At 45.6% G+C, this 27,031-nt stretch overlaps 1 protein-coding gene and 1 long non-coding RNA gene across 3 annotated transcripts in view; one reads left to right on the top strand and one right to left on the bottom strand.

The window, feature by feature from the left end:
- LOC139750200 (uncharacterized) overlaps positions 1 to 27,031 on the bottom strand; it is a 139,723-nt gene that overhangs the window by 42,266 nt on the left and 70,426 nt on the right. The window lies entirely within an intron of this gene.
- Positions 1,116 to 26,879, top strand: LOC139750090 (acid-sensing ion channel 1B-like). Its single transcript, XM_071664424.1, has 8 exons — positions 1,116 to 1,557; positions 2,319 to 2,491; positions 5,489 to 5,695; positions 18,278 to 18,368; positions 20,113 to 20,312; positions 22,116 to 22,245; positions 22,829 to 23,025; positions 24,684 to 26,879. The coding sequence occupies exons 1-8, from the start codon at positions 1,407 to 1,409 to the stop codon at positions 24,837 to 24,839; spliced, it is 1,305 nt and encodes a 434-aa protein (XP_071520525.1). The 5' UTR covers positions 1,116 to 1,406; the 3' UTR covers positions 24,840 to 26,879.

Here is a 27,031-nt window from a genome sequence, read left to right as displayed (position 1 = left end):
GAGGAGGAAGATGGGTGGGGTGCAAGCCTGAATGGGGAGGACCTGGAGGGGGTATAAAGCGCTTTGGGATACCACTTGGGAGTGGACATATGCAGCGAATGGAACCACGTTGGCTGAAGTGAGCCGTAAGGTAGGCCAGCTGGCTGAGGTCCCGGGTGGACTGAGGAGCGCGTGGAAGGAGACGTCAGCAGAATTGGGTATGTTTGGAAGTGTGGTTGTCCCTGAGCGCAAAAGCGAGGAAGTGTGTGGACGTGTTGGAGACGGAATAGCCCAAGGTCGGTATGTGGTATGAGGGCAGGTTGACCGTGCAAGAAATGAAAGCGTATGAGAGAAGGACACCAATAGGAACAGCGCGAGATGGTTGGGAAAGTAGGAGAGGATGAGCGAGGAAAGACTGACTAAGAGGATTTAATGTCAGAAGCGGAGGGAGCGAGGTGGAGGAAGAACACCATAGAGATGGAAGGATGGAGGCTTTGGGGTATACGGGCCTAAGCACTCGAGAAGGTAAGAAGAGTACATAGGGATGGGAAATCGGATAGATGTGGTACATGTACATAGGGGATGATGTGTCCTGTCACTGGGCTGAACTAGAGTGTATGGAGTAGTAGCCAGAGTCTACTATGGAGGAACCTATGGGTCTTGGCTGTGGATGGCGGGCCCTCGTCCTAAGACATCGCGCGTGACAACAAGAGAAAGGATGTTTGCCAAATGAGGGCGTTCTTTCGCTGGCACCTGACGCTACCTCGCGAAGGCGGGAGAAGTGGCTCTACGTCACACGACGAACTTAAAGCCAACGACAATAAAGCGGTGGGACTTGCAAGCGGCAGGCGTGGGTAACCTGGCCAGCCCAAGCAACCACGTCTACCTGTTAAAAGTAGGGTTGTCATGCAACGTCTGTATGTCATACAATCAGTATGAAGTGGCCATGTATGGTGATGCACCCTCAGTCCCCAACCACAGTCAAGGGACAAGTAGAACACCAGCGAGCAATCTGCTGGCGTTCATAAGTCTCAGTCAATACCCTGTGTGTATGGATCAGACGCCGTCCCCATATTTCTCGGCATTTTCCATTTTCATTCTCAAACTCTTTTCTTGTATTCTTGCAGGAGGTCCTTGTGGAGGAATCTGTCGCGGGAGTGAAGTAAGCCGTCGCCGAGAGAGTGGGTAAGAGGGACAGCGGGCGTGGCCGAAGAAGGAAATCAAGGGTGGACACCAAAGACCTCGTCTCAGACGCGAGGTGGTGGAGGGGGAACCATTTGTGGGCGTTGAGAGAGCGAGCGCTAGCGAGCGCGTGGAACTGAAGGAAGCGAAGGTGGCCGTGAAAGAGGGGAGTGTGGGAGCGAGGGAAGGAACGGCAGGTGTGAAGGGGGCAAGCGTGGGGGTGAAGGAAGAGAGCGATCGTGAGGATGGAGATGAGGGACTACCCTGACGGAGGGGAGATGTTGAAGCCACCCGCCGCCATCGGCCCGGTAGACCGCCATCACCAGCAGCACCACCACCTCTGTGACGCAGACGACACCCGCCCCGGAAGGAACTTTGCCGACATTTCCATCGCAGGTACGTGACCCTTGAAGTTAAAGGAATACCTCTACTCCATAAAGGCACCGTAAAACTGTCTTTTTTTTTTTGCTCAGGTGGAGCAGTGGCTCCCAAGTGTACCACTGACGGTACACGAGAGCAGTCCAGATGGTACGTATCTGATGATACAAGTTCCAATCTAGAGTATAAAATATATATATATATATATATATATATATATATATATATATATATATATATATATATCCTTAAGTTAAAGACTGTTGGGCGATACATTTCACACAGGATTTTCTACCTTAAAAGTAACGCCATAAACGTAAGATTCTAAGCCCAAAATATTCTGGTATACTGAACCGAGATCTTACTAAGACATCGAACGTTAATCAAAATAAAGGAAAGACAGGTTAGTCGTCAGCCACTTCAAAAAAGAACAAAAAAGTTCGACAATGTCTCTTTAGCAAGAGTTTCTCATCATCCAGAACCTCTCCACACACACCCGTATCCACTGTAGGGCTTCGGGTTCTCCGGAAAAAAAAAAGTCTTCAAAAATTTCCTTGCAGGTTTAGGAATTTATGGCTAAAATTCGGTTTATATGGAGGGGGAACTTTTGTGTGTGTGTGTCTGTGTGTGTGTGTCTGTGTGTGTGTGTGTGTGTGTGTGTGTGTGTGTGTGTGTGTGTGTAAGGTGAGGTTAATAATGTCCACTTCTCACAAGCAATATGGTAATGCGATGTGTTCACCACTGTGGGTCTTGGCGCGGGTGGTGGGTGTGGAGAGCAGGCATGTCCCGGGTGTGTGGGTGTTCGTGTCCACGGCGGCAGCGGGCGGTGTGGGCGCTCGTCCTCCTCACCTGCACCGCCCTCATGACCGCGCAGATCTGGGACCGCGTCAGCTACTACCTCCTCATCCCAGTCACCGTCAACGTCCGCGTCACCAGGAACCAGACCCTCAGGGTGAGTGTCCCCATGGGAAACCAGAGCACCTCAGGGTGAGCATACCTTTACCACGGACCAGATCCACAGGGTGAGTACCTCCCTACGAACCAGATCCACAGGGTGAGTACCTCCCTATGAACCAGATCCACTGGGTGAGTACCTCCCCACGAACCAGATCCACAGGGTGAGTACTTCCCTATGAACCAGATCCACAGAGTGAGTACCTCCCTACGAACCAGAGCACCTCAGGGTGAGTATATCTTACCACGGACCAGATTCACAGGGTGAGTACCTCCCTATCAACCAGATCCACAGGGTGAGTACCTTACCATGAACCAGATCCACAGGTTGAGTACCTCCCTATGAACCAGATCCACAGGGTGAGTAAACCTTACCACGAACCAGATCCATTCAGGGTGAGTACCTCCCTATGAACCAGATCCACTCAGGGTGAGTACCTTACCAAGAACCAGATCCACAGGGTGAGTACCTTACCACGAACCAGATCCTCTCAGGGTAAGTACGTTATCACGAACCAGAGCTACTGGGTGAGTACCTCACCATGGACCAGGTCCTCAGGGTGAGTACCTCCCTCAGGGTGAATACCTTACCACGAACCAGGTCCTCAGGTTGAGTACCTTAACACGAACCAGATCCTCAGGGTGAATACCTTATCACGAACCAGATTCCCTAAGGGTGAGTACCTTCCTAAGAACCAGATCCACTCAGGGTGAATACGTTACCACGAACCAGATCCCCAGGGTGAGTACTTCTCCCCGTGTGTTCACCCTATATGTTATCTATTGCAATCTCCCTACTCGATATCTTCCAGATCCTTCGTTTTTTCTTCTTTCTGTCTGCTATCTATCCCCCCACCTCCCACTCCTCCATCCTGAACATACCTCCCTATCCCCTTGGCGCTGTAATATTGTATTTTCCTTATTTGCCACACCCCTGACCCTCCACACTTGTGTCTTACACTCCTTCGGGTCTCCACTCTCAATCTCTGCGACCCTCCACCTTTGCATCCTTACTTACTCTCCTGCCTGGCCTTCCACTTTATCATCCTCCATGGTCCTCCACTCTTCCATTCTCCCTGGCTCTCCATTCCTCCAACTTCCCTGGTCCTCCACTCTTCAATCCTCTCTGGCCCTCTTTTCTTACATCCTTCCTTGCCCACCACTCTCTCATGCTCTATGGCCCACCACTCTCTCATCCTCTCTGGCCCTCCACTCCTCTGTCCACTCTATCCCTCCACTCTCTCATCCTCTCTGGCCCTCCACTCATCTGTCCACTCTATCCCTCACTCTTCAATTTTTCCCCGAGTCTCCACTTTTCCATCCTCCCTGGTTCTCCGCTCTTGTACTTCCATGACTGACTTCTCGCTCGCCCTCTGACATGGCCTTACATTTCACCTTCCTGATGCTCTGCCCATTTCTTATTTCATTCCCTGATCCTCTTTACAGACATCCTTCCCTTTTCCACCGTGGTCCTATTCACTTCCAACACCTTTCCGACACCCTCGACCCTTTTCCCATATATCCATAAATATATATTCCACCACTTCCACATGCAATCGTATCTAAAGTGTTGCAGTTTTCCATTGTGCATTTGAAGCCTCAAAGCTACACTGACGTCTTAAGTCCTTCAAAGGAAAGGAATCACCGGGACAACTCGAGATGTGGAGCACTGGAACACAGAAGCAAGTAAAGGTGTATAGCAGAGGTGTATAGCACAAGAGCAGCTCAATGTGTATAGCACAGAGGCAGCTCAAGGTGTATAGTAGAGAGGCAACTCACGGTGTATAGCACAGGGGCAACTCAAGGTGTACAACACAGGAGCAGCTGAAGGTGTACAGCACAGGAGCAGCTGAAGGTGTATAGCACAGAGGCAGCTCAAGGTGCATAGCACAGGGGCAACTCGAGGTGTACAGCAAAGGAGAAACTCGATGTATAGCACAGGGGGTATCCACAAGATATACCTGTACACACTACCTACACCTTGAGTAACACCTGAAACCCGGAAGAAGTTAGTTACTTCTTGATACCGTTGTGACAAACACCACACAATCACAACCTTCCCTCCGCCACCCACGGCACCCGTCAGGAGCACCTGTACATACACCCACCACGGCCCACCCATTACCAATCGCCCACCCACGGGCGGCCCATACACATGCCCACCACCACCACCACTCCGTCTTATCGCCAAGGTGATCACGACCTTCAAACCAGCGTCGCCGGAGTCTAAACATGACCCAGGATATATACGTATTTGGTCCCTTTTCTTCCCATGTCTCCATGTAGTCGCCATGGCCGATTTCAAGACCTGAGGACTCAACCCAACACCAGAACACCAGCCATCGTTTTAGCTGGACATCTGATCCTGTATCCTAGGTTTAGGTCGAGGAAGATGGATAGGAGGGGACTGAAATGACTTGTTTTTGGAGGGTTTTGGAGACTACTGACACTGGAGGGACAGCCACTGTGAGGAGGAAGACGTGGTGGTTGAGGATGTTGAAGACAAGCCTCGGGCAAAGGATGGACTTCAAGAATGAAGTTTCCCCTCTTTAAGGGCGAACCTTTCATTCACGTTAAACAGGTGTAGTTATATACTTAAGAAACGTAGTTTCATTTACGTCTCACAAATGCACAATGCCCCTGAATCTTGACACGTGTGCTTCTCTTAAGATTTCACAGGTGCAAAGTTTCAATTATCAATAGTAAAAGAATAAAACTCTGCTTTTACACACAGGTTCAACAGACGTGGAATTTCATTTTCTTTGACATCAACGCAAACAAGAACTTTTGAACTTTTTTTCCCCTCAAGGCCATATATATATATATATATATATATATATATATATATATATATATATATATATATATATATATATATATATAGCTTCACATGTCTTAACATCCTTTCTTAATATGTGTCCCTGGCACTCAGTCCTGAACCTCAGCCTCCATATGCAGTCAATAAAAGATCATCACAAAAGCTATCCGCCGGCAGTTTCCCATCGTCTCCTTCTGCAACAAGAACCGCTTTAACATGACGGCGGTCAGCATCCTGCAGCAGGATCGAGCCGAGGCCCTGGAGGTGACCAACGACTCCCTCATCCGCTCGTGGGACCTGCCAGACCTGCTGGACACCCCGGGCATGAACGCCAGCTACCTGTGGGAGTTCACGAAACACCAGCAACAACTCATGGTCAAAGAGGTGGGTTCGAGTGGCTTGTCTGTACATTCCCCCAAGAAAACGAGATCTAGGTTAACCATCAATTTGTATACTGGCGAAAAAAAAAGAAAGAAAAGTTACGACTGTTGACAAGGGGTCGTTACAACGGCTGACAAGGTGCTGTTACGAAGGCTGACAAGGGGCTATTACGACGCCTGACAAGGGCGAACTTCTGGCATTGCATGGCGTTCTTCATAATCGAACGTTCATGGTGTTCTTGGGTACGAGATGTTTCGCATGGTAAGTGACAACGTGTTGTTGGTAGACGAACTGGTAGTGTGGTGAGGCGTAGGTGGACGACCAGGTAGTATGGTGAGGTGGTGGTGTTGGTGGACGACCAAGTAGTATGGTGGGGTAGTGTGTTGTTGGTTGACGACCAGGCAGTATGGTGAGGTGGTGGTGTTGGTGGACGATGAGGCAGTATGGTGAGGTGGTGTGTAATTGGTGGACGACCTGGTAGTATGGTGAGGTGGTGTATTGTTGGTGGACGACCAGGTAGTATGGTGAGGTGGTGTATTGTTGGTTGACGACCAGGTAGTATGGTGAGGTGGTGTGTAATTGGTGGACGACCTGGTAGTATGGTGAGGTGGTGTATTGTTGGTGGACGACCAGGTAGTATGGTGAGGTGGTGTGTAATTGGTGGACGACCTGGTAGTATGGTGAGGTGGTGTTGTTGGTGGACGACCTGACAGTATGGTGAGGTGGTGTATTGTTGGTGGACGACCTGGCAGTATGGTGAGGTAGTGTTTTGTTGGTGGACGACCTGGCAGTATGGTGAGGTAGTGTGCTGTTGGTGGACGACCTGGCAGTATGGTGAGGTAGTGTGCTGTTGGTGGACGACCAGGTTACTAGTATGGTGAGGTGGTGTGTTGTTGGTGGACGACCAACCATGAAATAAGAGGCCGCCTTAGCTCCCACCGGTACCACACAATTTCCTGTATTATTCATTAAAAAAAAATAATCACTTAATCATATCACTTCATCAACTAACACGGGTGCCCCTCTCATATCAATATCGAATGTTCGTTTGTAATTAACTAACTTCATTAACAACAGCACTCTACCTCTAGTGAAATTATAGGATACAGTTTGAAATATCTAGGACATTTTCATTACATCTATGCATGTATCTCAAATACAATTAGGTATGAGAGAGAAGGATGGATGGAGAGAGAGAGAGAGAGAGAGAGAGAGAGAGAGAGAGAGAGAGAGAGAGAGAGAGAGAGAGAGAGAGAGAGAGAGAGAGATTGGTGGTTAGTTCAGTCTCAATGACAGCAACCACATACAGGATGGTTCAGAAAGACTTTACCAGTCTTATGAGGGTGTTTAAAAAAAAATGACTAAGCTTTTCATGGAAATATTACATTTCAAATAATCGGTAACGTATACTTACATAAGTTTTTCAAATTGAAGGAAAGCTGTAACACTGTATCTTATATATATATATATATATATATATATATATATATATATATATATATATATATATATATATTGGTGTTAAAAAATCTCTTCTGTTCGCTAAAAGATACGAAAGAACCAACTTGATCGTTTCACGTTCAGTAATAACCCCATATAACATGTCACACCCTTATGACAACCCCACCTGTAGTATGGAGCCCACACAAGCAAGGTTCTGGCCTAAGGCCCCGCATATTCCTTTTGCCGTCACTGGTGGACGACTTCCTAAAAATAAGCCGTGAGGGCGTTCTTTCCCATCAGGATTTTTAGAGTAAGAAAAGGAAAGTAAGCGAGGTCGTCCATCCAACATTTTCGTAGAGGTACAAAAGTCCCTGAAAGCTCTCTCAGACAATGGTCAACCAAAAAAAAAAAAAAAAAAAAAAAAAAGAATACAAAGTAATCTTATTTATCTATCTATCCATCCATCGATCTATATCTACCTGTCCCGCAAACAATTCACACAAGACACATCCACCCAAAATAGACACCAAGACACTACGGTTACACACAGGCCGATCTGAGCCAGCAGTGAAATCCCGAGCACACGTATCCGACCTGTGACAGTATTGGCACATCCGAGAACGAGCTTGTCATGACTAACTCCGGCTAGGCTTCGTCTTCGCCAATTTTTACACTCAACCTAACTCCTGCTAGGCTACGTACGTCTTGGCGAATCTTTACACCCACTCCAACTCTGGCTAGGCTTCGTCTTCGCCAATTTTTCCACCCACTTTTACCATCCATCTATTGTATCTAACATGGATGAAGAGACGAACGGACACACCCTCAAAATAGATTCTGTGCCATCTCCGCCTCTGAGGTTTGGGTAACAGCGAATGCATTTTACCACAAACACCTTCACAACAGATTTTCCCAAATGTCCTCCCCCTGGAGCCTTCTCTGAGGTTTGGGTAACAGCGAATGAATTTTACCACAAACACCTTCACAACAGATTTTCCCAAATGTCCTCCCCCTGGAGCCTTGACATCAACGTCCACACATACCAAGCTGTTTTATCAAGCGGCTCGCGACACCCTGCTTGAGCCAATGTTTACAAACTGCAGCGAAATGGCGCCAGGTCCGGTAATGGACGGCTGAGTGAGTGTTTGCACTAGGAGGCAGCCACGGCTGTGGTATATAATTAATTGCACAGCCCAATCACCGTTTCTGCCAGGCCCCTTGCAGCTTCAAGGCTGCGCTACAAGTCAGTAGCGGGGAAATGACGGTCTCCTTAGGAGTAAGAGTACCTCGACGAGATTTTTAGTTTTTCGTTCGTTGATGGTGATACAACCCCGCCATAGGTGACCTTTCATCGCAGTGTAACCTACACAAACAGAGCCAAGGTCGTCATGTTTACCAAATGGCGTCCTAGCTACGTCTCTTCGTTGTATATCCACTGACTTATTTCTCTCTTGTGTCTCCCCTGATGATGTGATTATTACACGAAAGTGCACTTGGGGACTTATCGTGTTCCATTTCCCCGTGGAAATATATATATATATATATATATATATATATATATATATATATATATATATATATATATATATATATATATATATATATGTGTGTGTGTGTGTGTGTGTGTGTGGCGGGGTGGCGATGGGAATGAATAAAGGCAGACAGTGTGAATTGTGTGCATGGGTATATATGTATGTCTGTGTGTGTATATATATGTGTACATTGAGATGTATAGGTATGTATATTTGCGGGTGTGGACGTGTATCTATATACATGTGTATGGGGGTGGGTTGGGCGATTTCTTTCGTCTGTTTCCTTGCGCTACCTCGCAAACGCGGGAGACAGCGAAAAAAGCAAAATAATAAAATATATATAATAATAATAATATATATATATATATATATATATATATATATATATATATATATATATATATATATATATATATATATATATATATATGGCTGGAAATCCTCCCCTCTCGTTTTTTTTTTAATTTTCCAAAAGAAGGAACAGAGGGGGCCAGGTGAGGATATTCCAAAAAAGGCCCAGTCCTCTGTTCCTAACGCTACCTCGCTAACGCGGGAAATGGCGAATAGTTTGAAAGAAAGATATATATATATATATATATATATATATATATATATATATATATATATATATATGAAAAACACTTTAATGCAAATGGGTTGTTTATCAGGAACATGACAGACATACGTGAAGGACAAGAAGACGTACGCATATGAACGTGTACTTAAAGACGCGTTGTACTGAGAGCAATCCACTGCTTCCAACCACCAGAGCATGACGGTACGACCCTTGCGATACGGACATGAGTCGTACCGTCGTACTTCAGAGAGGGAGGGAGGGGGAAAAAAGGGGGGAGGGGAGTGTCTTAAAAGGAGGGGGCTGTCTTTCGTTCCTGGAAAATACATCCCTTCATGGCAGACCTACGCCTGATCTTAGGACGGACCTGGAAGAAACGGACGCCTTCCAGTTCGCCCAGCCAGTGAGTTATATACATCGTACGACCACACAAGACCATTACGTTCAAATGCGTCCAATTTTTCAGGAATTCTCCGATGTTTGCCTCCTCGTTAGATGATGATGATTATTGCCCACCCACTTACAAACCGTCCGCTGAACAGACGACATATTTCTTGTTTTAGGTTGCCTGATACGGCGCTGCCGGGCAATTGAAGTTGTCGTACAAGGCGACTAAAGGGGGTGGGGGAGGGGGCGCTGGAAATCCTTCCCTCTCGTTTCTAATATTCCAAAAAAAAAAGGGGAACAGAGGAGGGGGCCAAGTGAGGATATTCCCTCTAAGGCTCAGTCCTTTGTTCTTAACGCTACCTCGCCAACGAAGGAAATGGCGAATATGTATGATATATATATATATATATATATATATATATATACAGAGCCTAACATGAGCCAGGTGGAGTTGACTGTAGATCGACTGCCGCAAACAGTCTTCGATCCTAAGGCGCTCAACTCCTGGGCGAGCTGTGAATGCGTCACGGTCCGGAACGCTAACCGTCACATCACGGGAGTCCATAAACATGCGCAACAGCTGAAAACATTCAAATGGGCGGCGGGGAGCAAGGCGGAGAAAATGAGGGCGTTGTGAGAGGAGGAGGTAGGCGTGGAAAGAAGCAAAGGCTCCCCCCCCCAAAAAAATGGGCCTACCACAGATTTCATTAATGACAGCAGGAAGAGCGTATTTTTTTTCTCTCTCTCTTTTTTGAGGGAGGGGAGAAGAGGAATCTAAAATTAGCTCCCTGAAGCAAGGCTGGAAGACCTGATGTCTGACACCTCGGAGAGCGCGCTAGGGAGAGACAATGGGATATCATGGAGAAAGAGAGGGGGTGTGCTGAGGAGAAGTGAAGTACCAGGAAGAGACAGCGGGTACCAGGGTGAGAAGGGAACATCGGAGAGAGATATATGGAATACCAGGAGAGAGAGAGAGAGAGAGAGAGAGAGAGAGAGAGAGAGAGAGAGAGAGAGAGAGAGAGAGAGAGAGAGAGAGAGAGAGAGAGAGAGAGAGAGAGAGAGGTATCAGGGAGACACGGAGTATCAGTAAGATTCAAAGAGGTCCTAGGGAGAGACATGGAGTACCGAAGGAGACAAGAAGAGACAGGGAATACCAAAGAGATAATAAAAAAAAAACCAGGGTGGGACATGAAATATCAGGGAGAGAAAAGGAAGCAAAAAAATATAATAAAGATGGCTAGGGAGAGACAAGGGACACCAGGGAGATCTAAAGGATGGCTAGGGAGAGGCAAGGGGCACCAGGGAGATATAAAGGATGCCATGGAGAGTTAAGAAAACAGGGATATATATATAGAATGCCCCACTTGGAAGAATCTAAGGAGACACACGCTTACCAGAGGGAGTACCAGGATGAGATGGGAGGTACCAGGGAAACATAGTGGATACCAGGAAGATACAGCGGACAACAGGGCGAGACGAAGCACTGGATACCAGACTGCCTCGGTAGGCTCTGAGAAGGATGTCTAGAGGGAGTCGAGTGGTGCCCAGGGGTTCAGAAAAGACTATCTTATTCCACCGCGTGCGGTGGGTGTTTGCAGGGGAAGGTGTGCGAGTGGTTGGGAGGAGCACAAGAGTAAGCGACTTGGGGCAACAGGTCCAGTTATGAGGAAAGGGTGCTCGGGAAACAAAGAGGGTGCCACAGTGGAGTGTCAGAGGGTAACACAGGGTGATAGGGAACCAGTGGGTGTTCGAGGGAGTGTCAGAGGGTTGCTGGGGGTGTGGGGGAGTCAGAGGGGTGCCAGGGTGAAACATGAGGATCTAATTGTCTTAACTCATGCCATTCGAGGGACGACCGACCCCCCCCCCCCCCCAATCAGACCGTCAGATCCGTGGCTGTTATCGATAATGTGAAGAGCGTTATACTACTGGGAATAAAGTCGTAATTATCACACGACGGAAGTGTAATTGGCCCCAGTGCCATTGGCCCGTCCGACACACAACGATTACTGGTGTCATGTTGGCGTTTTACCTTGGCTTAGCTCACTGTAATACGTTGACGTGTCTGAAATTCGGCAGCACACAAATTTTTCCCTCCGCCCCATTAGATATTTTTCGTTTCGGATAATCGGTATCATTTGCCTAGAAGGAATAGATGTACACTTATGGAACACACATCCACACACACACTTACACACACACACACACACACACACACACACACAGTCATGAGCCACACACTAGGTTTTTTTTAACCCCTTTAGTATGAAGGTACAATCCCTGAGCATGACGCTGACTGTAATTACTTATTACCTGTTGAGTAATTACACACACACACACACACACACACACACACACACACACATACAGACACACACACACACACACACGTACATACACACACGTACACACACACACACACACACACACACACACACACACACACACACGTACACACACACACACGTACACACACCCACACACACACACACACACACACACACACACATATACACGTACACACACAATCACACACACACACACACAATCACACACACACACACACACACACGTACACACACAATCACTTTCTCATTACACTTTAAAAATAGAATACCCTAAGTTGTTTGAAGTTAATCTCTCACACCAACTGACTCTCCTAACTCTCTCATCACATGAAACATGCAGTGAGGGGGGAAAAAAAAGACACCTTACAAAAATGAAGAACAAGGGAGAATACAATTAGCAAGTAGAGTACGTGACCAACAGGTTCTAACAGTGACTCAGTGCACACCAAACTCCTCTTGTGTACAATACACGCCACACCTACAGGATACACCTACACACGGGCACGTCTACAGGATACACCTACACACTGGCAAGTCCGTAAGATACACCTATACACGGGCATGTCTACAGGATACACCTATACACGGGCAAGTCTGTAAGATACACCTATACACGGGCACGTCTACAGGATACACCTATACACGGGCAAGTCTGTAAGATACACCTATACACGGGCACGTCTACAGGATACACCTATACACGGGTAAGTCTGTAAGATACACCTATACACGGGCACGTCTACAGGATACACCTACACACGGGCAAGTCTGTAAGATACACCTATACACGGGCACGTCTACAGGATACACCTACACACTGGCAAGTCCGTAAGATACACCTATACACGGGCATGTCTACAGGATACACCTATACACGGGCAAGTCTGTAAGATACACCTATACACGGGCACGTCTACAGGATACACCTATACACGGGTAAGTCTGTAAGATACACCTATACACACCACACCTACAGGATATACCTATACACGGGCACGTCTACAGGATACACCTATACACGGGAAGATGAATACGTCTAACCTATGATAAACCACCATCGCTCTTGCCCTAAAGGTTTAACCCTACGATAAACCACCATCTCGTCAGTCCTGATGATTTAACACATAAATCAATCACAATAATTTCAGTAACGATGATTGAACACGAAGATAAACCACCATCACTCCAGCACAGAGGGTTTAACCCTAAGATAAACCACCACCACTACAGCACTCAGGGTTTAACCCTAAGATAAACCACCATCACTCCAGCACAGAGGGTTTAGCCCTAAGATAAACCACCATCACTACAGCACTGAGGGTTTAACCCTAAGATAAACCACCATCACTACAGCACTGAGTGTTTAACCCTAAGATAAACCACCATCGCTACAGCACTGAGGGTTTTAGCCCTAAGATAAACCACCATCACTACAGCACTGAGGGTTTAACCCTAAGATAAACCACCATCACTACAGCACTGAGTGGTTAACCCTAAGATAAACCACCATCACTACAGCACTGAGGGTTTAACCCTAAGATAAACCACCATCACCACAGCACTGAGGGTTTAACCCTAAGATAAACCACCATCACTCCAGCACTGAGTGTTTAACCCTAAGATAAACCACCATCACCACAGCACTGAGGGTTTAACCCTAAGATACCATCGCTACAGCAATGAGGGTTTAACCCTAAGATAAACCACCATCGCTACAGCACTGAGGGTTTTAGCCCTAAGATAAACCACCATCACTACAGCACTGAGGGTTTAACCCTAAGATAAACCACCATCACTACAGCATTGAGGGTTTAACCCTAAGATAAACCACCATCGCTACAGCACTGAGGGTTTAACCCTAAGATAAACCACCATCACTACAGCACAAGGGTTTAGCCCTAAGATAAACCACCATCACTCCAGCTTTAAGGGTTTAACCTTAAGATAAACCACCATCACTCCAGCAATGAGGGGTCATACATGACGAGGGCGGATGGGTCATGACGTCAAGCAACGTCATCCGGGATGGAGGTCAGACTAGCCCTAAGCTCCTAGAGAGATCGAAAGGTCAGGCCAGGTCATCATGAGGGGGTTCAAGACAAGGGTCAGCGAAGGTGGTCTTCGAAGATCGCCCTACTTTCTGGGGTTAAAAGCCACACATGTTCTGGGCCACTAGGGTAAGCCGAGACTACCATATGCCACTGGATGATTAAACCAGTGTCTCGGCAGGGGGGCTGGATGATTAAACCAGTGTCTCGGCAGGGGGGTGGATGATTAAACCAGTGTCTCGGCAGGGGGGCTGGATGATTAAACCAGTGTCTCAGCAGGGGGGCTGGATGATTAAACCAGTGTCTCGGCAGGGGGGCTGGATGATTAAACCAGTGTCTCGGCAGGGGGGCTGGATGATTAAACCAGTGTCTCGGCAGGAGGTTGGATGATTAAACCAGTGTCTCGGCAGGAGGCTGGATGATTAAACCAGTGTCTCGGCAGGGGGCTGGATGATTAAACCAGTGTCTCGGCAGGTGGGCTGGATGATTAAACCAGTGTCTCGGCAGGGGCGGCTGGATGATTAAACCAGTGTCTCGGCAGGGGGGCTGGATGATTAAACCAGTGTCTCGGCAGGGGGGCTGGATGATTAAACCAGTGTCTCGGCAGGGGCGGCTGGATGATTAAACCAGTGTCTCGGCAGGGGCGGCAGGATGATTAAACCAGTGTCTCGGCAGGGGCGGCAGGATGATTAAACCAGTGTCTCGGCAGGGGAAGGGGAAGTTCAAGTCAGTTCAGATAGGGTTTAGGGGGAGAGGGGATGGGAGAGGGGGGTCGGTCTAGTAAAAAGGGGGGGGGGGCGATTAAAAAAAAAATTAGGCTGTGGCGTGGGGGCGGGGCAGGGCGGGGCGGGGTCAGGTCAAGTTACCGAGAGGAGCCAGAGGGTCACTTGGTAAAGGCTGGGTTCTCGAAGGTTTTGGCGGTCGGTCGCCCGTCCGTCGTCCCTCCGCGCCTCCAGCCAACATTGAACACCAACCGCGTTACACTAATTATATAATTCTCGGTCAGGTGAGGCCGCCTGGCCCCGCCCAACCAAACATAGTGCTGGCGTATGTCAGCATTTGTTAATTCGGTAAGGGGGGGGGTTAGTGGAGTGGGGTGTGTGTGGAGAGGGGGTATTGGAGGCGGTTGGTGTGGGGGGGGGGATAATAGAGTTGGAAGTATTGGAGGCGGTTTGGGGGGAGGGGTGTGTGTGGTGTTTATTGGGATGGTGATGATAGAGGTAATAAGTTTATTGTTGTGTGTGTATATACATATGTACATGTATATCCCCAGGGTATGTATATACATATATACATTTATATTCCCAGGGTATTACCTGGTTAGTGCAAAGGGCCACTAAGGAAAGGCGGAAGCGGGGGGGCTGAAAATCCTCCCCTTCTTGTATTTCACTTTTCAAATGATGAAACAGAAGAAGCCAAGCAGGGAGTGCTCATCCTCCTCGAAAGCTCTGGCTGGGGTGTCTGAACGTATGTGGATGTAACCACGATGAGAAGAGAGAGAGATAAGTAGTATGTTTGAGGAAAGAAACCTGGATGTTCAGGCTCCGAGTGAAACAAAGCTTAAGGGTAAAGGGGAAGAATGGTTTTGAAATGTCTTAAGAGTAAAGTCAGGGGATGATGAGAGGAAACGAGAAAAGGAAAGAGCAGCACTACTCCTGAAGAGGAGGTTGTGGGAGTGTGTGAAAGGGTGTATGGCGATAGACTGGTGATCATTAGTGCTTATGCACTTAACCATGAGAAGAAAAAACACGAGGCAAGTGTTTTGGGAGCAGCTGAGTGAGTGTACCAGTAGTTTTGATGCAAGAGACCGAGTATGAGTTATGGGTAATTTGCATGGAAATATGAGTAATACAGCAGTTGAGGATATAACTGAGGGGTACATGGGGTATTCAGTACTATGAATGGAAATGGTGACAGCTTGTGGAGTTGTATGTTAATAGGAAAGATGGTCAGAGGGCATTCAGTACTGAATGACATATCAATTGATAAGCGTGTAAAAGAGAGACCTCTGCATGTAAATGTGCTGAGAAGAGCATCTGGTGGGATGTCTGACCACTATCTTTGTGGAGATGAGAGTGAATTTTCATAAAGGTTTCGGTTTCAAAAGAGTTAACAACACCGGTGAGAAGAGGGTGGTGAGAGTGAGCGATTTTGGAAAAGAGACTTGTGTGAAGAAGTAACCGGAGAGACTGAGTGGAGAATGGCAAACGATGGGAGTGGGTGAAGCATAAGAGGTATTTAGGGAAGCAATGGTGGCATGTGTGAGAGATGCACGTGGCATGCGCAAGGAGGGAGGTGGGCAGATTAGAAAGGGTAGTGAGTGGTGGGATGAAGAAGTAAAGTTGCGAGCGAAAGAGCTAAAATGTGCGTTTGGGCGGTACTTACAGGGAAGGAATGCAAATGATTAGGAAGATGTATAAGAGAAAGCGGCAGGAGGTCAAGAGAAAGATGTAGTAGCTGAAAAAGTGGGCAAAAGAGAGTTGGAGCGAACATGCATCAATTAAGGAGATAAATGTTTTGGAAAGAGGTTAATAACGTGAAAACAAGAGAGAAAATAGGAACATCAGTGAAAGGGGGCAAAGAGAGAGAAGTGAGATGAAGCGAGTATTTTGAAGGAATGCTGAATGTAACTGAAGATAGCTTGGCAAACGGGAGTGGACATGGCAGCAAATGGAACCATGCAAGCGATGAGTCATACGGCGGGTGAGGGAGCGAAGGTTATGAGAGCACTGAAGAATGTGCGAAAGGATAGTCGTTATCTGGGAAAGCAAAAATAGGTATGTTTGAGGGTATAGTAGTCCCGACAACATTACATGGATGCGAGGCTGTGCGATCGAGGATGGAAGCGTTGGAAATTAAATCTCTGAGGGCAATATGTGCTATGAGGCGGATTAAACGAGTAAATAATAAAAGGGTAGGAGAGAAGTGTGGCAATAAAAAGTGAGTTTGAAAAATAAAAATGAAGAGCTGAAGGTCTGCTGAAATGGTTTGGGCATATGGAGAGAACGAGTGAGGAGATATCGACAAAGAGGATGTACGTGTCAGAAATGTAGCGAACAAGAACCGGGACCCCTAAATTGGAGATGGATGCATGGAGTGAAGATATTTGGAGCGATCGGGGCCTCAGTGAACATGCAGGAGGGTGGAAAGCGTGTACGGCATATTGTGAATCGGAACGATCTGGCTTACAGTTGTCGACGTGCTGTTGTCAATGGGGCAAACCATGGAAAGGTCTGCAGTGCTTGGTTGTGGACAGGGTCCAATGATTTCCGTGCAATGCACATGACAGCTAGAGAATGGATGTGCACGAATGCGGCCTTCCTTCTTTTGTTCCTGGCGCTATCTCGCTAAAGCGGGACACAGCGATCAAGTACGATATATACTAGGTACGGTGTGGGTTCTTTAATGTCTCTTTAGAGTGAAAAAAGTAATGGTGGATTTGTGATTCAAGATACCATAAGTTCCTCCTTCCCGAGATACGACTTCCACAGCGAAGACACTGAACACTTACTCCCAGACATAAGAACAATATACACACACTTATCGACCAGCGGTCCTGCCCAGAGTATTGTATCCTTACTGGCAATAGACACTGGGCGAAAAAAAAAATAAATAGGTCAGACAAACAGATAAATTACAAAACATACGTAAATTATGTACATGATCGGAAGCAATTGTTCCCTTCAATTTCCATGGTGAAAATAACATAATGATCACCCAGAGAGCGAGGGGTTGCTCGTTAACACCACCTCCGCCAACACCAGCGCTAGTAGGGTCAGGTTAAGTTACTTAGGTTTTCAACAAACACTTACATTAATTAGTATTCCTAGGCGCTATCCTGCCCAGTCGTGCTACACCAAAGGCCTGGTCTACGTTAGAGCATGACGGTACGACCCTAGAGTACGACGGTAGTACAACCTTAAGAGTACAACGAGGGTACGACCCTTGAGCACGACGGTACGTAACACAGTATTCAAGGGGGATTACTGTATGTCTTCAGATCCTTCACAACAACATTCATCCACAGTCCATGTATCCTCACGAATAGTGACACATTTATGCATTTTGCATGGAAAAAAAAAACCCTGACACATGATCCATGTTTTTTCATAAATCTCTATCACGTATCCTTGCATAGGAAATGGCATATTGGCATATGCTCCACAAAGACATAAGTATACTCTGTATGTCTCCTAGACACACTCGTCTGTGTCCATGACTATGTCAGGGATGACGCGTGCTATGTATCTCTCCAGTGTTGGTTCATGCGAGGTCGTCGCTGTGAGACTGTGGGAGACTGGAGGACCATCCACACAGTCCTCGGCGTCTGCTACCAGTACCGCGTCCGTGAGTACCTGATCCATCCTCCACACCGCACGACTCATCTGTGTACACTACCCTGACCCATCCACACCACACGACTCATCTGCGTACACTACCTGACCCATCCACACCACACGACTCATCTGTGTACACTACCTGACCCATCCACACCACACGACTCATCTGTGTACACTACCCTGACCCATCCACACCACACGACTCATCTGTGTACACTACCCTGACCCATCCACACCACACGACTCATCTGTGTACACTACCCTGACCCATCCACACCACACGACTCATCTGTGTACACTACCCTGACCCATCCACACCACACGACTCATCTGTGTACACTACCCTGACCCATCCACACCACACGACTCATCTGTGTACACTACCCTGACCCATCCACACCACACGACTCATCTGTGTACACTTCCCTGACCCATCCACACCACACGACTCATCTGCGTACACTACCTGACCCATCCACACCACACGACCCATCTGTGTACACTACCTGACCCATCCACACCACACGACTCATCTGTGTACACTACCTGACCCATCCACACCACACGACTCGTCTGTGTACACTACCCTGACCCATCCACACCACACGACTCATCTGTGTACACTACCTGACCCATCCACACCACACGACTCATCTGTGTACACTACCCTGACCCATCCACACCACACGACTCATCTGTGTACACTACCCTGACCCATCCACACCACACGACTCATCTGTGTACACTACCTGACCCATCCACACCACACGACTCATCTGTGTACACTACCTGACCCATCCACACCACACGACTCATCTGTGTACACTACCCTGACCCATCCACACCACACGACTCATCTGTGTACACTACCTGACCCATCCACACCACACGACTCATCTGTGTACACTACCTGACCCATCCACACCACACGACTCATCTGTGTACACTACCTGACCCATCCACACCACACGACCCATCTGTGTACACTACCTGACCCATCCACACCACACGACTCATCTGTGTACACTACCTGACCCATCCACACCACACGACTCATCTGTGTACACTACCTGACCCATCCACACGAGTGGCTCGGCCGACTCATCTGCACGTGACCCGACACTCTCTTCCACACTACGTGACACATTCAAACTACGCGACCCATCCACACAATCGCATACATTCAAACTACCTAACCCATCCACAGTGTCCGACCTAACCAACGCTACCATGATGTTCGTCAGGAACCAACTCTTGTAAGTACAAAATTCCATCACTTTCACAGTTCCATGGGAAAATTCCTTGCATAAAAATAAGATTTTAGTAAATGAATTATTCTAATTAGAACCATAATGCACCATGACACAGTATCAAAATCTGCAAAATAGATGGATGCTCATGCTCAGAATTTCAATGTTCTCCACAATATGCTGAAATTGGCCCAGCATTTATTCATTTTCTTTTTTAGAATATCAAAAGCCTTTTTTACGGTGATACCGTTTGACTTGCTCTTCTACATAATTCATCATCAAATGAAACGAAAGACCTAAAAATAAATTATGGTTTACATTCATTCAAATTTGCTGATTTCAATAAGATGTCGGACAAAGGAGAAGCAGGAGAGGACTGGTCAAAATACAGCAGTGCACCTGTAATTGTATATATATATATATATATATATATATATATATATATATATATATATATATATATATATATATATAAAGATGACACACATGACGTCTCCCAAGGCGACCCAGTGGCGACATCCGGCATCTTCAACAACATGTACCTCCTGCTGGAAGACACGGAGGCCGAGGTCTACAACCACGACAGCGGCTTCAAGATCCTCATCCACGACCCCCGGGACGACCCCGTGATTGACTTAAGGACACACGGCACCACCCTCGAGAGAGGGTGGGGCAAAGACGTCAGGGTAGCAGTCAGAGAGGTGCGCTGGATTTTACTTTACAACGGTAAATTCATGTTTGTACGGCAGCTTCGAACAGGGGTAGACTCTCCGGGTACAAGTGGAAATACGGTCTAGGGCAGCGTAAAATCACGGTTCTAGAGCAACCTGAAGGTCATCCAATCGCTGTCTTGCGAAAAAAAAAAAAAGACATTCTAATAATTACAAATTACTGAAATAATCTGAATGAAATTAAGCTCAAATTTCCCTCCATTTTCTTTTGGTAGGCGACGCTTGATTTCGTGTTCTCAGACGAATAAAACTGCTGTAATCTGATTTCACTGATAAGAAAATGATTAAGCATTATAACCATTGATGAACTACGTATTTTGAAACAGCCTATAAAGATAGAAGTCGTAATAATGAATGACCGTTGTTAGTCTATGTGTGAGTTAGGCTTTCTCCGTGAAACTGTCACAAAAAAAAAAAATTATCGTTTCGGTTTGAAAGAAACTCTAAATTTTTCAGCTTCTGGCAGTGCTGGTATGATCATCATAACTTATGAAATTATTGTCTTAAATGAATTATGACGGCATGGCTGAATATAGGTCATGAACAGCGGGGGATGAATATTTTACACCTGCAGTTAATTCAGCACGACCATACCCCTTGTTTTAACAAAGATATATTATATAACGTCACATGTAAGATATATTACATAACGTCAAGAGTGAATGGCTACAAATATACCCGTGTGATTACCTCAGAGTACCGTGTGTAAATGCTCTCAATTATCATGTATGAATACTGAACAATGATACTAAGTTTCGGTGGGGTAGTGGTTGGCGTTGTTGTCTGTCACGCACAGACTAGCCGACTTCGAATCCTGAGGCTTGGTAAACATCCTTTACACAACATGGTCGATAAATGGGTACTTCTGGCTTGTGCTGGGCATGCATATATATATATATATATATATATATATATATATATATATATATATATATATATATATATATATATATATGCGTGATTTGTTTTCCCTTCACAACAGCATATGTGGTTATTGTACAACTGTACGTCTGAACATCGTACAACAGTGCGAGTAAACAGCGCACATTTGCATGTCTATAGACCTTACAATGGCAAACGTTATTTTTTTCTTTAATCACCGACAGTAATCAAGCTACCATAATTCATACCACATTCAACAAAGGTCAATTACTTTCATATTATTTTACAAAATGGAAATACCAAGAGATTTGGACTTTCAAATACAAAGCTTAGGACAAGAAAACTGTACATTGTACTAAGTGGCTGTCATTACAGTGCTCGCGCTAACACCAAATGGCGCTGCAAGTGAATAACAAAGGCGTTTTTTATGAATTATAACATATCTTCATTTGTCAACTGTATACAGACAAAGCAATCTTATTACCAGTATGGCTTCTGAAGGGTATATAGCTAGGGAAAGGTGGAGGCAAGCATAGATCGTGGAGTGAGCAAAATACATCGCCTTATATCATGTACTCTCTACAATGGGTTAACAAAGTATATGTTTATCTTAGGAGAAACAGTATATTTTACATTAATAAGATTTGATGAACTTCAATCTTTAATAATAACCACTGGAAATATAGAAAGCTACTTCGATCACATTAAGCTAACTCTGTCTAAGCTAAACCTAAATGACCTATGTCTCTAAGTCAACAACAAAAATAATGGGTGATCAACGTGTACCTGATCCAAGGCAACAAAGATAACATCAGGTGACCTAAATAAAGCTACCTTAATTAGCCATGACGCCAGCCTTACCACGCACGCCTCTCCCTCCCATGACGACAGTTCAAAACCATCCCGACCCACCGGAGGCCGTGCGTCACAAACCAGACCTATTCCTCCTCACAGTGCATCTCCCGCTGCTTCCTCAACGCCCTCTACAACGAGACCCGCTGCCTCATGCCCTACATGCACGGTACGTCATGGTCTGTGTGTGTCTAGCTCTCTGTTTACCCTAGCATATCATCCTACCTTACCTTACCTGCAACTTTCCTGCCTTTGCTAGGTCTCCTACGACTTAGCAGAGTGGTTTCTACCAAGTATTCGGTTACTGTGGTTACTGTGTTTATGCTGGGTGGTCTGTACCTTATATTCTGTCTACCTCATTTTCGCTCCTACATGTTAAGTCTCATGTTGGTGCGCGTCTATCTGTTTCGTCTTTGGTCACTATCACAATTCAAACCTTATCTCGCCACTGAGTTCTACCTGTCTGCTTTAATCTGTCCTTTTATTATCCATCTTAACCTTATAATCTTAAATATGGCATGAATGGATCAAATAATTATTTCTCATAATCATTTCTCTCTCCCTGTCTTGAATGACGCTTTCCCTCCACACTCACAACGAAGAATTTACTCACCTACAGCGTAGATTCTTAGGGGGATGATCAATATATACGTGTCTGCACACACCACAAGAGCCCTCCAGTAACTGTACCAACTATGGATGTACAATTCCCGGACACTAAATTGACGTCACGTTTCTTTCCCTTTCGACAGGGCTCAACGGGACACTCTGCAACACCTCCAAACAGTACAAGGTGTCGTTGGAGAAAGAGCGCCAGCTGCTCTTTGATGGCGGGTGGTCCCACCACCAATGTAACTGCCTCAAGCAGTGCAACGAGGACATCTACTCCATGTACACGGAGGCGGCCATGACCTCGAATGCTCCAGCCAAGTTGAGAGTCTTTTTCCAGGTAAAAAAAGAATATGTGTCCATTTTCCTAGACGTCTTTCGAGGATTAAGTTTCGCATCCCTCCCTTTAAGTTTCGTATGCTATTCTATGCTAGGGCTAGGCTAAATTAACTTTTGGTTTTGTTAGGGTTGTACGGCTAAATCAAGTTTTGGTTTAGTTAGTAGCTAGGCTAGGCTAAATCAAGTATGGTTTTGTTAGGTTAGAGTAAAAACCCTAACCTAACCTGACATAGAAAACAGCTGGGGAAGGAGGGGAGAATCTTAAGAGAATTCCACTTTTGGTTACTGATTTGCATATTGCGTGTACGGATATCCATTAAACACTATATTTAGCACTATTCCAACTAATAACCCTGATGCTTTTTTGTTTTCTTGGCCATATAAACTGTGTGGCAACTGTCTTTACGTTCAAGGTGTTTATTACTTCCAACTCTGCAAGATATCTAAACTGGCGAATAAACACAGTTTGTTAAAATATCTTTTGGCACCTCTTTAGATGGCATAGCTAACGTCTCAATGTGTATCTTTCCTCTGTCAATTGTGTTTCGCAAGTATATCACTCATCAGTATCCACAAAGAGCTCCAGTAGCGACTTCGTAAATACTCTTCTTCGGTTCTGCAAATCTGATAAGTTGTTGACAGTCACAATGATCAGGTTAGCTGGAGAATTTGCCTGAGACGCTGCCAGAAACGTATTCTTTCCCATGTGATTCAAATATTCGTCCAGCTAACCAAAGTTGCGAGTGGGTGCCGGTTCGTCCGGTTGAATAAATCACAGGACAACTTGCGCGTCTTAACTACACATTCGTGCACTCACAGGCAAAAATTAGAAATGGGAGCAGCACCGTATTTGAGAACCTCCATCGTCACACAGCCTGCGGTTGTTCCTTAGCGAGGAAAGGATGTTTCTAGTTTCTGAAATTCTTCCTTGGCAACAAGACAATGTTTATCGTTCCTGAAGTTCTTCCTTGGCGACAACATGATGTAGTTTACGGTGGCTGAAGCTATTCCTTGCCGACAAAAGGATGTCAATTGTGGTTCCCAATGAGAAATCTCTATTCCATTCGATCCAGATGTGTTCTAGTGATTCACAATTTTCTGAGGATTCCACCGTTGTTCTGGATGGTGAATTTCATGGTTTTCTTTGATGGTTGTCTTCTTTTCTTTGAGATGATTTCCAGGACGCTCTCTACATGGCGATTCTCAGTGTTTTCCAGTTAATGACTTAAAGGATACTTGACCAGGGTTCTTTCCTAAAAGAATGCAAGGGAAGTTTTCTAAGTAATAACTCTGTAAGTTTTATAAATGGTATCTTTTAGACTGTTTTCCAGCTGGGGACTTTTAAGTTGTTTTTTACGTTTAAACACCACAATTTTCGGTAATTTTCAGGTTGATAACTTTCTGATGCAACTTCCAGATGTTTTCTCCTAATTGTTTAGATAAAAAATATCTTCCAAAATTTACAAACTGTGAAAGGAACTCACATTTTCTTGCAATCCAAGTTTTAGTCTTTGGAAATGAGCATTAATGATAATCACGAAAGAGTTATTTAGTCCATCTATCTATCTCTTTCTTTCTCTCTCTCTCTGAATCTATCGCTCCAACTGTCTTGCGTCTGTTGCCTCTCATGCTAATAATCTTTACCGTTCAACCTCTCAGGATCTGACTTACGACGAGGTGTCCGAGGAGATCGCTTATGACGCCATTGCGCTCCTCTGCGACATCGGAGGAACTTTGGGTCTCCTGCTGGGCGCCTCCGTCCTCACCATCATAGAGTTTCTCGAGGTCTTCTGGATGAAAATCCTTCGGCGATAATGTTCCCGGAAATTTTGTGGATGAACGTTAGACGAAGACGAAGTTCCTGGAGGTGTTGAGGACGAAAAATCCTTCCTGGAGATTTTGTGGATGAACGTTAGACGAAGACGAAGTTCCTGGAAGTGATGAGGACGGAAAATCCTTCCTGGAGATTTTGTGGATGAACGTTAGACGAGGACGAAGTTCCTGGAGGTGTTGAGGACGAAAAATCCTTCCTGGAGATTTTGTGGATGAACGTTAGATGAAGACGAAGTTCCTGGAGGTGTTGAGGACGAAAAATCCTTCGGCGCTAAAGTTCCCGGAGATCCTGTGGATGAGATCTCAACGACGATGAATTTCCTGAGGGAGGTGAGGACGAAACTCCCTTCAGAAGTATAGTTCCTACGCCAGGAGGTGATAAGGCATATTATTTTCTCTTAACAGCAGACTTTACAACGCCTCAAATAATTATTTCAAGATGGTTTTTCGTCTTTACTCTTACGACCTAGCCTCGACGAAGACTTCTGTCCTCGAACTCCGACGTAGAGATGTGACGGAACAATCGCTGTGACGGGTGTGTGACGGTGTGTGTGTGTGTGTGTGTGTGTGTGTGTGTGTGTGTGTGTGAGGGTTGAGACTCCAGTCACGAAAACATGGCTTGTGTGACACGAGATGTTTATCATGAATGGTTACTTGATGGGAAATTCATGCGTGGGTATGACAGGTATAATAAAAAAAAAAAAGTTGCAATGGAAGATAATAAATAGGTGAAGATTTAACATGATGGGGAATCCATCTATGGGTACGGGACATCGAGGTTTGTATGGGTAAAGAAAGGTCCAAGTGATGATTCATGTCATGGGGTGGAGGAGATCCATGCACGGTCAACCGTTCACAAGATGTGATCTACGCGTGGATGTGAAGTTAAGCCATGATAGCCATATAAGGAGAACGAGCCATGTGGTAGTAGAACTAAATGATGGGGGTCCATGTTTAAACAGAGGGCCGAGTCAAAATATGAATGAATGTGTCATTGTTTTTTCCCCCCCTATTTAATGTCCTAACCCCAAAGAGCTGAAGAACAAATGTGTGCGTGTCAGTGTTGAGTAATTTAACTTGCGTATAGATATACCTTAATATGGATGTGTTTATGTCTATATCTATATATGTATACGAATATGAATCTGCAGATTTATCGAACGAAACGTCTATCTATCTATCATCATTACCTCTACCGTCTATCTGACGGGGTGGATCAGGTACACGCTGCCTCTGAAATTAAACTCCCACCTCCCACACATCCTCAACCCATGCTCAGTGTGTTTAAGGTGAAACATGGACTTCCACACTTATAAAGGTGCTTTTTACTTTTTCACTTCAAACATTTTGATTTGGCAAGCGAGACCATCGTCTCATTTATGCCATCTCCATACACATAATGCTTCCATTGTACCCAGCCCCCAGTCATTCCTCTGACATCTTCATATATACCCAATCCTAATCAAATACAGAGTCCACCAAAAAAATTCGTCCACCTCCTTATACATTTTCGAAGGTGATGTCCCACTTGCTTCTTATTATTCTTTCATCTCTCCTTTGGCCTTCCTTATCACCTCCAGACGTCTAGGTATGGCGTTGGCAAGGTTCCTGAAGCATTCTAGGTTCAGGTTTTGGGTCCACAGGTTCTTGACGGGCCCCTGAATAAGGCGAGTCACTGATGAGGTACTGCAGGAAGCAGCAGCCTTGATTGTAAGTTCTAGGCGTCAATTCTGAGTTGCTCCTCCTCAGATTTAGTAAGGACCAACCGTATTGAAGAAATGGTGAAAGAAATGCAGCGCCCAGAAGCGAAATGTCCAAACTGGAGTGGCAGGCCGGAAGAGTAAGTAAAGAAAGAACATCGGTCCCACAATATATAGGCCTGAGGCACACTGAGGCGGGTCGCTGGTTATGAAACCGTTAGAAACACCCGAAAATTCATCCTGAGAACGTCATATGCATTTATCCATAAAAAGTCTGGCCACCATGTATCACCTTTGAAAAAATATGGAGGTGGACTCTCTCTCTCTCTCTCTCTCTCTCTCTCATATATATATATATATATATATATATATATATATATATATATATATATATACATATATATATATATATATATATATATATATATATATATATATATATATATATATATATACTATCCCTGGGGATAGGGG

The sequence above is a fragment of the Panulirus ornatus genome, chromosome 9 (assembly GCF_036320965.1).
Source record: "Panulirus ornatus isolate Po-2019 chromosome 9, ASM3632096v1, whole genome shotgun sequence".
NCBI lineage: Eukaryota > Metazoa > Arthropoda > Malacostraca > Decapoda > Palinuridae > Panulirus > Panulirus ornatus.
This window is presented reverse-complemented; position numbering and strand designations above follow the sequence as displayed.

What these genes read in the sequence shown, in the direction of transcription:
- LOC139750090 (XM_071664424.1), top strand. Translation starts at nt 1,407, where the DNA reads ATGGAGATGAGGGACTACCCTGACGGAGGGGAGATGTTGAAGCCACCC. An exon ending in AACAACTCATGGTCAAAGAG is followed by an intron (nt 5,696 to 18,277) that starts GTGGGTTCGAGT and finishes GTATCTCTCCAG; the next exon opens with TGTTGGTTCATGCGAGGTCG. An exon ending in TCAGGGTAGCAGTCAGAGAG is followed by an intron (nt 20,313 to 22,115) that starts GTGCGCTGGATT and finishes CCATGACGACAG; the next exon opens with TTCAAAACCATCCCGACCCA.